The 15,403-nt window shown below is 36.3% G+C and overlaps 1 protein-coding gene across 3 annotated transcripts in view; it reads left to right on the forward strand.

Annotated features, from left to right (window-relative positions):
* Positions 1-13,713, forward strand: part of LOC108783099 (protein abrupt) — an 89,546-nt gene extending 75,833 nt beyond the window's left edge. The window contains exon 10 of one of the 3 annotated variants that reach the window (XM_018551565.1): positions 13,083-13,713. In XM_018551565.1, the coding sequence (XP_018407067.1) occupies positions 13,083-13,552 (470 nt within the window). In that variant the 3' untranslated portion in view covers positions 13,553-13,713. Of the gene's footprint in view, positions 1-1,277; positions 1,756-10,493; positions 11,254-13,082 lie in introns of those variants that run through there. The other 2 variants (XM_018551567.1, XM_018551568.1) reach the window with 2 other exon arrangements.
* Positions 13,714-15,403: the final 1,690 nt, after the last annotated feature.

Genomic DNA, 15,403 nt, shown 5'->3' on the forward strand with positions numbered 1-15,403 from the left:
GATAAAATGATGCATCATGCGCATAATATGTGAAACGGAACGCAGCCTATATACGTGTGAACCGTGAATACAATGTGAAAAAAGGCATCGTGATTACGTCGTGATTAAGAGAGCCAATCAGACCTATTTCTTTAACGACACATCTCTGTTTTCTACAGCTTTAGTTACGACTAAAACTTTTACGTGGCTGGAAATAAAGTAACGATAAAAGTAATTAGTGAAATCGTTACTATTACCCCAAAAATGTAGCTGCGTTACCAGAACGTTACTCCGAAGAAAATGTAACGTCGTTACCTATTCATTACCGAAAAAAGTAACTTATAACGATATAACGACATTACAAATAATGCGTTACTTGCCAGCTTTGACTGTTACTGATAAAAAATATAACGTCGTTACCATTTATTAAAAAAAAGCAACGATAACACTTCCCAACCCTAGAAAGTATTTGCAAAGCAATCAATCAATATATGCGACATTATGTCGAGCAATAAATGCAAAATTTTCCAAAGTTTTTAGTTATGTTTTATATAACTTTGATTTCCAAAGTTTAGTTATGTTTTATATAACTTTGATTTGCAAATTTAATTAGTTTGTAATATAGCTTCAGAAAAATCGCGTAAGTTTGGTGGATGGATCGATAGAAGAAAAATAAATGGTAGAGAAAAAACATGGCGCGTACTTGGCTTTATATTCCCGTCGCGCGTTCGAAATCGTCGTTACGAATACTCGGCTTTAATCTGTCGGGTCTATCGATTCTCGTCGACATGAGCGAAAAACGAGAACGCATTTCACGAACGTTACAACAGCGTGGCAAACGTGGCGCGGCAGACTAAAAAAAAAATTACCTCCGAAATCCACTTAATGCAATAAAAACGGTGGACATCAAAGGCGAAATCTCATTAACGAGGAAAAGCGTAAATATGCTTTTATCTGAAAAACAAGCACGAGCTCTTAAACAAATTGACAATAATAAATAGATATTCAAAAAATAATGCCTGCAACGTTGATTAAGAGAGACAAATGGTCGTTATAGCTACGGTAGTTTTTTTCTCTCAATTTTTTTACACAATTCAAAATTTAAACGATAAAGGATATTAAATAAAATGACTAATGCGGCTAATAAAAAATTAAATCGCGTGATGCAAAGTATTTAATTCGCTTTTTTATATAATGTTATTTCGTCGCTAATTTATACTCGGAATGTATTATCATTCTAATCGTAACACAAAATTATTCAATTCGTTTACAATCTGAAAACGTTTTTTCTGTTTAAGACACAAAAGTTTTGGTCGATTGTGCCGACTAAAACGACTCTGTTCACGACATCCGGTAACTTTCGCGGTGAAAATAAAAAAAAAAATAGGAATCGTGCAGAACGAACTCTGAAGCTAGCAACTTGTCCATTTTCTGATGCCGGCGGCGCTCTTGCTGCTGAGATTCAATCAAACTTGCAAAGCTTTCGAGTACTCGGCCCAGCTCTCGTTCCCGGATTACTCGCAAGTAAACAGCGACTACACGGCCTTCAGCGCGCGACGTCGGGTGTCGATAAGAAGGCGCCGAGGAAGAAGGCGCGGATGCCCGAACGGTGCTTGTCTGCACTCCACTTGGGGTACATTCTCTCCCGGAGAAGAGTTTGCAGAGGAAAAGTTAGCGAACGGAGGGAGGGATAGAGTAATGTGGACTAAGGGTGGAGTACTGTGGAAAATCAATGTGGTCATAGAAGAAAAGCGGATGAGAGAGAGAGAGAGAGAGAGAGAGAGAGAGAGAGAGAGAGAGAGAGAGAGAGAGAGAGAAGAGAGAGATAGGAACTGAGGACAAGGATCCTTTATGTCGGGTCACGTCTTTAATATACCTCGCATGGGTGGCGGTGTGGCTGCGGCAGCGAGTTTAATCAATCTTCACGGTAAAGTCGTGTTGTGTCGTACGGATGCTGCATCTGTGAGAAACGTGCGGCAGTAAGATGTCGATTAAGACTGATTGCGGGAATGAGATTTACAAAGAAAATGTGCAAGGGTGTAGGTACCTACGCAATTGTCATGGTGACAAAAGATTTCTATTCATTTGCAACAGACACTATTCTAAAACATGGTAATAATTTTTTTTTTGCTTTAAATATATCTACTTATAATTCAATACAAGGTTGTACCATTTAAATCATTCCATAACAAGGCTAAAGAGTAAAAAAAGAAATTTATTATCCCGCGTTTTTAAGAGTACTGCCCATAACTCTTCTTTAGAAAATCAAAGCTTTACACCATTTTTCATATTTTTAAAATATTTGTTATTCGTTCAATTGTATTTTTGGACTGGTATTCTTAAAATTTCCATAATGCAAGCTATTGTTACTTTTTCCCTTTGCTAATTTTTTACTTACGGTAAACCGAACCTGCTGCGTTTTATTATCCGTTATAGCGTTACTTTATCAAAAAAAATTTTTGTGAATGATAGTTCGCACATTTATAAATAGATTTAGGAACCCTTTTTGTGAACCTTTTATTTGTATAATTTTATTATTTAATTTTAGGGAGAGAGAGAGAGTAAATTATTTACCGACCTTTAACATATTGAGCGCCGATCAATTTTTATGGATGTATCGCAGGAACCGAAGCTTGAAACTATATCCAATTGAACAATTATTATTTTTTATGCAATTTTAGAACCTCGATTAGTTATTTTAGTATATTGCTGGAAATTATGAAAATCTGTGGCACACGGTGTATGTCGCCGGCGCTCAACGCATTAAATTAGAGTGGTTTAGAAATAGAAAGATAGATATCAATTTTATCTAAGATATAAATGTAAAGATTCACTTTATTCATTACAAATTTTATTTATTGATTAAGGAAAATTTTCAGATTAGAATTGTCTTGTATTTGTTAAAACTATAATTATAAGAAATAGCGATTGTTTACGCGCATTAATATCTGTGATTTAATTCTCTCTTTCTCCTTTTTTCTTTGTTATTTAAATTTTATCATCACAATATCGATCTTAAAATTTTCATAAAAGAATAAAATTTTTTTATTAAGTTAATCTTCTTGAATTATTTTAATATTTTTAGTTTTTTTTTTATATCGAAGATTATATATATATATATAAATATATACATATATAACCATCCTGAATTGTTTATAATTTTCGCTGACTAAATAATGGTCTAGAACGTAATTATAAAGTAAATAGGTTTGTATAAAATCTATAATGGGGAGGGGGGGGGGGACGCGTGATTTAAAATATTTAAAGATAAAAAAATTGAGCAAGACGTTTCAATAAGCGTTAAAAAATATCGTCAATTTATTGCTGAAAGATCATCTGTATATCAGTACTGTTATGTCAGTAAACGATGCATTCGTCAGTCAGGAAAGTGAGCATTTCGCGAAAGAGCGAGATCCACGCGGAAAGCGTAGGAGAAAGAGAGAGAAAGAGGGAAAGTGAGGCTTAGGAGGCGTGGAGAGGAGCGAAATGAGAGTCAGAACAGACGGAGGTAGAGAGGGTATACAGGGGAGGTGCGAGAGAAGGAGTGACAGAGAGAAAAACACAGAGGCCGCGCTTCCCCCGAGGGTCCTGGGATCGATCCCTGTGCAATTTCCCGCACATGTCCGCATTGATCTGCCCTCACTTGCCCCCGGTACCCACCCCTCAGCAACACTCAACCACCACTACCACCGCCGCCGCCACCGCCGCCGCCGCCGCCGCCACTGCCAACCATCCTAAGCTTCTTCGGTGATACCTCCGATCACCAAAACGCCTACCCCCCTAACCCTCGGTTTTCTCCCTTCACTATACTCCCTTCGCGGACCGAAGTCATTTCAACTACGTCAATTCACCCTCTACTTTTTTTCTTAACGTGTCCGAGTCTCACGCACCCGCAGCTTAATGCACGCATGTCACGCGCGCTACAGATATTACATGTATTCCCTTTGAGAGTCTTTGATATCGGTCGAGTTCCTTTTTATGAGTTCGATAGGGATTCGGACAATCGTTACATAATTGTAGGCAGACGTAGCTTTCAGAATGATTAAAGCGCACATTATAAATAACGTTTTTTTATATGCTAAAATAACAGCCTCTCTTAAGTTATGAATTTTTACATTTTAGTTTGTATTTTGTTTCAAATTTGTCTCTGTTTTCTTATGAACCGTTTTGTTTCTTTTACGCTGTATTTTTTTTTTAAGCTTTCACTAGATTCTGTTGTCGCACGCGATCTTGGTTGGCAATCTCCTGAGGCAAAATTCACTTCCGAATACGTAAATCCACCCTTTATTTTCTTCTAACGTGCCTGGAACGCGCGCACTCATGTCTTAGCACACGCGCATCACTCACATCAGTATCCATCCCCTTCAACGTCTTCCATATTCTTTTTTACTCTTCCTCCGTATCTGCTTTATCCGTGCAATTTCACGTATTTTACTCCAATCTCCCATTGTTTTATGACATCTTTTTTTTCTAATGTATCTCCCTAAAAATTTGTGCCGGATAACAATTTTGCTAGTTATTTCATAAATGCGTTTCTGCAAATTGAAAAATCATTTTATTGCATTTCTTTTTAAATTAAAAAGGAATTATTAAAATATTTGCCATATCTTCAGGATTATAAAAATAATACCCTTTACACACACACGCACATACACACGCACGCACGCACACACCACAAACGTACTTCAAGAAAGTAAAACAGGAAATTTACGTAATGCGATAATTTGAAAATTTTTGTTATTTCCTATTTTTTCAAATAAAACGAATTAAAAGTCTCCAACGAACAAAATTCAAAATTATGAAAATATATGTTATAAAGGCTAAGGAGCTGATTTTATTATTTCCTTTTAAATTTAAAGTATAACTCAATAAAACAGATTTCACTCCTTGCTGAAAAAAATAAGTTTTTATTTCAGCTATGTTTGTGCCGATCTTCTTGTCTATCGTGTTCCTCTCGTTTTATGTCTTTATAGTTCTATATTTTCCTTTATTGCCGCCATTGCCAAGCAATCTCAGTTTCATCCAAACGGCTCCAGCCATTCGGTTACTCAGCGTTCCAACCCTCTTTACAAATCCAACGTGCCGAAAGTCATTTTAACTATACAGAATAGTCCCCCTTCCTTTTCACCTAAATGTATTTTTTCACGTGTGTCTCACGCACAATACATTGCATCCCGATAGTTGAGTCAAACTTCCGACAGACAACATGGTTTTTCAATTCTAGAAAAGTGATCTTATTGTCTCGTCCTAGAAACTTCTGCAGGAAAAACTTCTAAGGGCAAATTGTTTTGTCATGTTGCTTCAGAAACTGCATGTCATGTAACATCCCTAAAAACTTCAATTTCTATAATTATAAGTTTTATCTCTATAATTATTCATTGTGATGCGTGTTTTAATCTTGCGTTTATTTTGAATAATACATTTTAATCAATTAATAAAATCAATTATAAAATTTAATTTAATCCTAAGAATAACTTTTGAGAAATCCGATTATATTATATGTATATCATATATACATGTATATATGTATATAAATGTAGATTGATTTAAAAAATTAATAGGTTTTAGAAATTCCTTATTAACAATAAGCAGAATTAAAACAATTATGCGGAAATATAAATTATTTTAATTTGTGTTTAGAAACATATACATAGTACTGCATATAGGCTAAATGCTAATTAAACTTGAATGTAAAAAGATCGGATACCGGTGTCAAGGTCAGAGATTTAAATGCCTCAATCAATTATTACAAAAGTAATGTAGTTCATGCAGTACGAAGCGTTATGACTTTTACATCTATATTCTGCACGCGAGCAAATGAGCGAAAACGTGAAAGTTAAATAAAAATAAACTCATAAAGCATGATATTTTTTTTTTATTCTTAAAGAAGTAGAAAAACTTAAATCGCCTTTAGGGGAGGAACTTGTAGGTAACTACAGTGGCTACCTAAATTAAACTTTTCTACCCCTTCGGAGTCTTTTCCTCTGACTCAACGACTGCTATATATCAAACCACCTGTCATAAACCTAAGCCCTAAATCGTGCCGAATGCTGATGTAACCAATCGTTAACAAAGCTAGTACCAGAAGCCAGGTGTGATCATGGTTCTGTAGAGAGTAGCGAAGTATTAAACTGAACACATATATTGGCATTATAAACGTTTTTTTTAAATATCACCGATTTCGAAAAATTGAAAATATAAAATATACAAATTTTATATTTGAAGTTGTTTATAAGAAAGTATTTATAAATTTAAAGAAAGAGAGAAATAGACAGTTTATTTACGGTTCAGAAAGTTTCATATAAGCGAAGCATCAAGATTTAAATTCCATTCTTGATTAGTTTCCGCACGAAGCGTTGTGGAAAACTGCTGATGGTTGCTTCGCGCTTTACCGCCGCAACATCGAATAGGATTTCGGTGTAGCATATCAAGGCTCGTTTCTCATTTCGGAAGTATTTCCAGGAATAGAAATTGCACCGCATATCGATCCTTGTCTATAACTCCGCGTCTTTCCCCTCGAACGAGATCGACATTTTCGAGTTGCTCACCCCTGTGGTAACGCGAGGCAGACGCGGAAGGACTTTCCCGGAAACCCGAAGACATCGATCTTCGGGCTCCCTTCGGCCAATCAGCGCGCTGACTGCTCCTCGAGAAGCAGGTCCTCGTTAATGCAGCGCAATTCGTTGGAGCGACGCCGCTAATGGACTGGCGCAATCATCCGGGCTTGCTACCGAATCTCCCTTCTTGCCGACAATGTCGGTATCCTCTTCTCGGCTTCGTGTTTCTTTATCGTACTTGAAGTTTTTGCGAAAACCTTAACGTTCGTCCGATCACTGTATCATCTTCCCGTATTTTATTTTCTCTCCTACGCGAAGAGCTTAGACTTTCTTCAATCATCTTCAGTTGTTTTCCTAGATATTCATATGGCGGTATAAAGTGTTTGTAGTTTTAAACTAATGAGAGTTTTGTCTAGTTTTGCAATTGCGATATATTGTAAATAATGATCTTTGATAATGCTTAAAGTAATCAGATAAGTATAAGATTGCCGATGTTATATTTTTTGCTGCAATGCGCAAATCTTCAATTATTATTTTGGGATGACAGTTAAATATTCAAATAATAATTTTTGATAAGCTTAAAATAATTAGACACGTATCAGGATCGCTGATATTATATTTTGTGCTATAAAACGCATCTTAAATTATTTTTGAATGCATTCATAAGAAATTTTTAAAACTTTAATTTTGTATTTAATTTTTCATCATTTTATAATTAGAGCAATTTTTTTTAAATTATGATTTATTTTAAATATTTCAGGAATATTTTATAATAAAACAAAATGAAATCTTCGGTATAAGTGTGACGAGTCTACATTTAAAGAACAATTAACTTTCTGAGATTTCATTATAATAAAAATAGGTCTCGATTTGGCTTTCTCGTAAGAGCTTTCAACTTAACATCATTAAACTTGACAAATTTAGAAACGTACACGTTCACATCTTCTTTCTTAACCAAATTAAAACATTATCTTTTATTTTACGTGCTTCGAAATCAGATTTAACGAAGAAAAGAGTTAATTTTTATTTCTTCAACTTCCCGCGGAAGTTCTTGTATTTTCTCCTGAGGTAATTTCGTTTTGGAAAGAATTTCTCGAAGAAAATTGCATCCTTTCGTTTATCTTCTCTAAATCTCTTAGCATCTTTTCCTATTTTTACTGTCTTTCATCATTGCAGTTATCCCTTTCGGTCCTTCAAGTTATCTCTTCCGCATCTTTCGCCTATCCCTCCCGTATTTTGTCTTTCCGCTCATCGTTCTTTTCCGCACCCCACAACTGTCTTTCTATAATTCTTTTCCGACCGATCGACTTGGAGGTTGGCCTTAATCGAACAAACACACATACCTCTCACTTCGATCGATCGAATTACCTGAACTTTTAAAATACTCGGATTGATCATCTGAACATATTTCACGCTTGAAGAAAATAATTTTATGATAGAATGCTTTTAATTTAACGGAATGAGATTCTAGTAATTAGAAACTTCACGTAATTCAGTCGATTTTTTAATAATATTTGTTTCAACAGAAAAATTTGATTTCTATGTAAATTCTATAATCGTTTATTCGTGATATTTAAAAATTTATATAGATAAAAACTTAAATATAGATTGAATTATTGGACATTTAAGATATAGATAACTCGAATACTTTTATAAAAATATTAAATGACGATTTTAACGATTACTTTTCTACTCATGTATTTTTGCGAAATATAATCAAATTTCGCGTGAACATCGAATGATAAAAGATGAAAATGGAAAGACCCGAGCTTAATGCTTTAGAAGCGATGTGACCTTAATTCCACCCGAATTCTGGTGTAACCCGATTGATATATAAATCATCGCAAAATACGGTTTCCCGCGGTTCGTGTTATATATACGCGGCTCTGTAACTCTAATAAATTGGTTTGTCATCCACCATAAATCAGCAAGTAGTTACATACTACGAATCCTCTTTTACATGATGTTCGTAGGTTTAGTCGACAAAAGTTAATTTTGAAAATAGGATGCTATGATTACACAAATACTGTTGATCGAATTTCGGTTCGGATGTTATTTTTGCTGACGCGCTGAAAAATATTTTCCATCTATTTTTAAAAATAAATATGTTTTCAATATAGAAATAGAATTTTATTCATTTAGTGAACGTTGTTACGACAAAACGGTTCTTTTTTCGAAAATTCAATCATCCTAAATTTGCAATAACATTTAAAAAAAGTACAAAGCGTATTAAAAAAGAGAGAGACAGAGAGAGAGAGAGAGAGAGAGAGAGAGAGAGAGAGAGAGAGAGAAAGAGAGAAACGCCTTGCAATCAGCTATATATATATATATATACCCCGAGGTTTCTTTAGTAAAATATCCAATAGTTACTCATCTCGTTATTCAAATTATTGATTATTATTGACTAAATAAATGCTTCAAAATATAATAGATGCGGTATATGATGATTTCTGCATGAGTTGAATACTCATCATATGTTGAATCTACACATCCTTCCCTTTTACGTAATGAGACGTGCACGAAAATGGGAGAAGCTTTATGCTTAGAGATTCGTAGGAAAGATAGTCGTAACGAGGCGTAGAGACGAGTGGATCAATACGAAGGTTCTTACGTAGTTCGCTTACTCTTGCTCTGTCTCCCTTCTTCTTGCACCACCCTTCTACTACTCTTCCTTATCTCTTTCTTCCGTCCAGATCCTCCATTTCTCTCGGCTTCCTCCAGACGCTCTCTTTCTCTCTTTTCTCTGTTAGTCTTACCTATCATTCTCCTTGTCATCTTCTCTTTTTCTCTGTCTCTCTCTATCGGTCTCTCTGTTCGAGAGCTTGATGTGCACGAGGACGAAGGCGAATGACGATGCTTGCCGATAAATCGAATACAGTTATCTTCCATTTACCCCCTGAATTTCCTGTTTCATTTGTGAAATGCGCAAGAAGCGTACCCGCGGCGGCGACAGCCATTCCGAAATGCGAAAATAATGCCGCGTTTGGGAGAGTACGTTATGGCGCCAGATGTTCGTTCGATTTTTACGACCGGAAGTCGCCCGCGTCTCTACATGAGCGTGAGGCCAAGAGAGATAAATGAACAACTGATTACACGGAGATGCCTTGCATATGCGACTCGTTAAGTCTAGGGCCATCGTGTATTGTATTTTGGATAAGAAACTACATCAACAAGTACAACAATAACAACACACCAAACATCCTACAACCGGGCATGCCCTGAGAGTACGAGAGTAGTACGCGTGCGAGTATGTGTACGCTAGAGCAAACTGAGGAATAGAGAGAGAGAGAGAGAGAGAGAGAGAGAGAAAGAGAGGGGCAAGTGAATGTGTGCATGATAGTGGTGTAGAGAGAGGTAGAGCGAAAGTGCGCTTGAAGGTGCGGAGTGAATGAGAGAGAAGGAGAGTAAGAAAGATAGAATACAAGAGAGGGAGAGGGAGAGAGAGAGAAAGTGAGAGAGACAGAGGAAGGAATCACGTGTGATTGGTCACGTGTGTGCTCAGATACGGAGTGAGCAAAGAGGGAGAGTGACAGAAAGAAAGAACGAAAGGTTTAACTTGTGTGCCTCCGTATACTTGCGCCAATGTATCACAATGTATGCTGTGTATGTATATAGCTGTGAATCTGTGTGCATGAGAGAAAGGAAGCATGAACGAAACGTTGAAAGAGGGAAAGAGAGGGGAAAAAGAAAGAGAGAGAGAGAGAGAGAGAGACAGAGAACGTGAGAGAGGTAGTGCGAATGCGCGTGCATAGAGAACGCTAGAGAGAGAGAGAGAGAGAGAGAGAGAGAGAGAGAGAGAGAGAGAGAGAATGAGAGCATAAGAGAGAACGAGAGAGATGCAGAAAGAGAGCAAAGAGAGAGAGAGAGTGAGAGAGAGAACGTGGGAGGGACGGGAGAATTGGCGAGAAAGAGCAAGGAAGGAAACAGTATCAACTGACGGGCATGTCCTGGTTGTAGGATCGGCGATGCCGAAGAGGGAGGAGGCCGCGATGGCGGCCACCGCCACCGATACCACACAGGCGGTGGAGAATTTTGCAAGGCTCTACACGGTACTGCGCCATGACGACACTAGGCCTCTATGCCGCTACTGCGGCCGTAGCTACTCGTCACCAAGCAACCTGCGACAGCATGTGAAAAACGTCCATTCGAACTGGCCGCCGCCGGACACGTGGCCGCAGTGCAACGTATGCGGCAAACGATGCAAGACCAAGCACTACCTGATCAATCATCAGCTACAAGCGCACGGCATTCATCAGAGGCCTAGCATGAACAATCCCGTTGCCCAACAGCAGCAGCATCAATCACCATCCTCGTCCTCGTTGCCATGAGTACGTTCGACGTCACCCTCTGACCGTCGTCTGGAAACACGTACAAACGCGATCGAATCCTCACTACTTGTCGAAAAGCTTTAGTCAATGTCGCGGTTGGAAATGAAAGGGTACAGCTATCTGCTTGATAGGACTTATAAATCGTAACGAGGATTTTCGTCACCGCTGCAGCTGCAATCGTCGCCATTGTGCCACTTGTCCGTTTGAAATTTATTTAATCCGTTTAGAGTTTCATTCGGATAGAACGTTGTAGCTATCTTAGGTTTTTATAGTCAGCAATGATTGTTAAAGCAATAGAGACTTTCTGAATACGATTTTTTGAGTATCAATATGAGGGATGGTGATTGAAAATTACATTTTCGCAGTTATATGTAGTGTCTTATCTATATACCGCAACAGTATCTACATATATATCAGAGTTAACCGAAATTTCATACTATATAATGTTATCTGTTTTTTTTTATCTCAATTGTTGTTATTGAATAATTTTAAAAAAATTGATTTTATTTTCATCATTGTTACATGCACAATGTGTTACCATTTATTCATTATAGTATGTTGTTTATTAGCATCACAATTAGATTTCATTTATCTTGATATTTGATATATCGAGATTCGATATTGATAATATTGTAGTTATACTAACAATATTTTTATAATTGATCGAAACAGGATTAACAAAAGAATAGAAACAGAGTGAAGAATTTAATTCATTTGACATATACTTTTTCTCCAACCGCGACAAAGGAACCAATGCAATTGTCGAACTAAGTGTAGTTTTCGTGACAAAATGCATGTTCAAATATAATAAGAAAATGGCAACGCGAATATCAGTACTTGTGAGATTTATGTGTAAACACGTGGCAAAATCATTAATCATTTCAACGTTGCGCGTAAAATCATGCATCAAACTTAATGTATACGAAATTGAATGGGTATACGAACAGTGACGAAAACGTGATCTTAAATAATCATACAAACGCGTTATTGTAATTGACGATGATGACGGGGAGATTTAGCCGAGAATCGAATATTCGATCAGCATGTTTGCGAATTTAGAACACCTCGAACACCTCCGTCACCTTTCGCCGACAATCCAAGTTATTTGTAAAAGGTCTTCAATTTGTATTAATATTCCCATTTCCCCCCTATTTAAAAACACATGATTTTAAATAGATATGTTAATTGTCCACATTCTCTTGCACGATGCCAGACTCCTTCCAATCACATTGAAGTAAAGGGCAGTTATCCATTAAAAAATCTTAACAATGTCGCATTTTTGTTTTTGTAGAATTTGATTTGAGTCGAGTTCGTTAGAGATTTTGAATATCCTAATTATATGTCTCAACATTTCTCAAATAATATATGATAACGTGTATCTATTTGTTATATTTGATGCTATGTTGAAAGTTATGTGAGATACCTCAAACATTTTAACGATGTAATGCAATTTTTACGTTGAATTTTTCGAGACTTTCGCATATGTAAAAATATTTTGAATACATAGTGATAATAAATATCGCATCATATAAATCATATATATATATGGTACTATAAAATTGAAAAGCAATATGCAAATTTAAAAGTAACACAAGTTGAAATTTATATCAATTTTTTCAAAAACAATAAAATAATTATTAAAATGTTTGTGATAAGGCTCAATATGTATTAAACAACTAATATAAAGAGATAAGGGCAATGAGCCAATAATTTCGTTAAAATCTTTAAATTAATCTAATATATTGCGAAGAATATCACGTAATGCCTTACTGATGAGTCCAGTAGTGGAAGTTGGGACGAAACGCCATAATTACGTGATATTCTCCACAATACATTAGATTAATTTAAAGATTTTAACGAAATTATTGGCTCATTGCCCTTATCTCTTTATACTAGTAAAATAATTATCATTTATAATAAGATAATTATAAATATATAATAAAAAATAACGGTATATCTTTTTTGAAAGCATAGTAAATTTTCACTATATATTCAAAATAGACACTTTACCCTGACGGTCGGTCGTATTAATAACAATTAATTAGCGGTTGATTCCAACTAGTAAGAGCACGGTATAATAGTAACCGCTGCGGGAAATACTCCTAGATGTTGAACACCGTTTGGGTCGAGGTTGGGCGCGTAGCATTATCGTGTTTAGTTCAGGGTGGGATTATGGTGGTGGTGGCTGGTGGTAACGTTGGTGTGGTGGTGGTTGCAGATCACGGGCTTGATGAGGCAGAGGGCGCGGCTTACCACCACCACCACAGCCATCACCAGCAACATCATCGGCATCGCCATCATCATCCACTATCCGTCCCTCCCCCTCACCACCGTCATCAGGCGCAACTGGAAGACGACACATCAGTTAATCAATCTTCCACTACGGCCACCACGATCACGAGGACCATCAAATATGAACGTGGTCAACCGGACTTCAGGCAGCAGAGATTATTGCGGGAGCATCATCGACAGCACGGTTACAGGTGTCCCCTTTGCTGTAGGACATTACATGATATCAGCGCTATGAGGGCGCACTTGGATCATCATTACCCTAGAGATTCACCCACCTGTCCCGTTTCCTCTTGCGCCAAAACCTTCTCCCATCCCAACAGTGTTAGAAACCATATGCGACTGAAGCATCCTGTGGAGTGGGATCAGATTAAGACTTTGAGATGGACCTATGTCTGATGAATACGCGAAGATCAGTATAACTCTGATCGCGTGTTGTAACTTTATTCTTTCCCATAAATATTTTACCAAAGAAACATTGCTTTTTGTTTTCCGGTGTGGCCCTATAATTCTTTGTGTGCTAACTGCGCGGTGATAATAAGTAATAATTTAATAGATTAGGGCAGACGTGTTACAGTTTGAAAATTGCTGTTAGCATTACTGTAACAAAAATGATGAATACAGTTCAGATCTAGATTTTATTTGATCTGATTAATTCAAATCTGATTTTAATTGATTCAATTTTGTTTTGGAAATATTGTTATTAATATCAAAGATTTTGTAAATTATTATCTATTATTTTAAATATATATCTTAAAATATATTATAATTAATGTTAATAGATATTATAATATATATTAATATAATTGCACACAGTTGCAATTATATTAATAATTATACACAAGAAAAAGTTGTATATTTTAATGAATTTGAATATCTTAGGTATCAATTGACAATCATTCCTTGTACATACAAGAGAATTCATCTTGTTTATTTAACATTTTCATAATAAATACCAAATTAATCGTCAAATCGAGCTTATTATCGCCGCGCTGTGCTATTTTGGATCACGTTGGAAGAGAGTCTGGTCGACGGAATTTCAGTTCTTTATAAAATTGACAGATATCGCAATATTTATAAACGAAATTGGTAAACATATTGATAATAAAAATTATGAATTATCTGGGAAAAAAAAAAGTCTATTGTGTACCCCGGTGTGATAGGAAATGCGCAAGGTGACAACCGAACTTTAGTGCTTTATTTCGAAACTGTCACACGCACCCATCGTGAAGTTTGTCCCTGACAAAAAGCGCACACTGTATATATGCGAGAGATTATATCGACAAAGGAGAGAATCTATAAATATATATATGAAAAGCTATTACATTGAGCATATATATATATACATAAAGAGATATACATAGAGTTGATTTTGTATAAAATGTACGAAACAGTATTTCCTGTAGAGCCTGAAGCGTAGATCACGCCGGCGTAGAGAATGAAACGATACACTTACACACTGCGACATCCGGCGTACGCCGGACATTAATATAAGGATTAGATTACGTATCTAAGAGAGAAAACAATGTTCCTCTAAGCTGAGTAAGCCAGCCTTATGTTATATAATGTAGTCTTAAGAGTGTAGAAACGGAAGAGCGCACGAAGACTACGACGAAACCGAGCGGTCGATCGCTTCTAAAGATCTGTTTTACTCTAATAATTGCGCGACATGTGTGAGAGATGCTGGCGCGTATACACGAAATGCATGAAAATATGCAGGTCTATGTGAGTGAATGGATCGCGAATGAATACGTCGACCAGAAGTACGGTCGCTTGACAATGCCTAGCCTTATTTTTCTACGTCTTACGTTTCATCAGTATTTCTTAGGTCAAGAGTGCCCCAAAAGACGTTACGTTCAAAACCGTGCATATATTAAAGTACGCCGCGAATAAACACGAAGTATATTTATATATATTTCTGTGAATGTACGAGTTGTTAGTCGCGGATCTCGAAACAAAAGTGCCGGTGAATGCAATAAATATATTAGTTTCTAACCATTAACACTTTCCATTGGGCCGCCTCCAATTTGGCTCAGATAGTGTTTTTTATTTAGTATTTTGAATGTATGTAAAATCTCTCCCTCGTAGAAAAGGAATTGCGTGCTAAATAATAATTATTTAAAATTTTATTATCGTTATTTTTTAATGAAAATTGGTAAATCTGTAAATTCTCATGTAAGCATAAATAAAGTGAATATCACTTTTGATCTTTCCTGTCCTTATATATATATCGTGATTGCTTGTTGATAA

The sequence above is a fragment of the Cyphomyrmex costatus genome, unplaced genomic scaffold (assembly GCF_001594065.2).
Source record: "Cyphomyrmex costatus isolate MS0001 unplaced genomic scaffold, Ccosl1.0 scaffold141, whole genome shotgun sequence".
NCBI classification, from domain to species: Eukaryota; Metazoa; Arthropoda; class Insecta; order Hymenoptera; family Formicidae; genus Cyphomyrmex; species Cyphomyrmex costatus.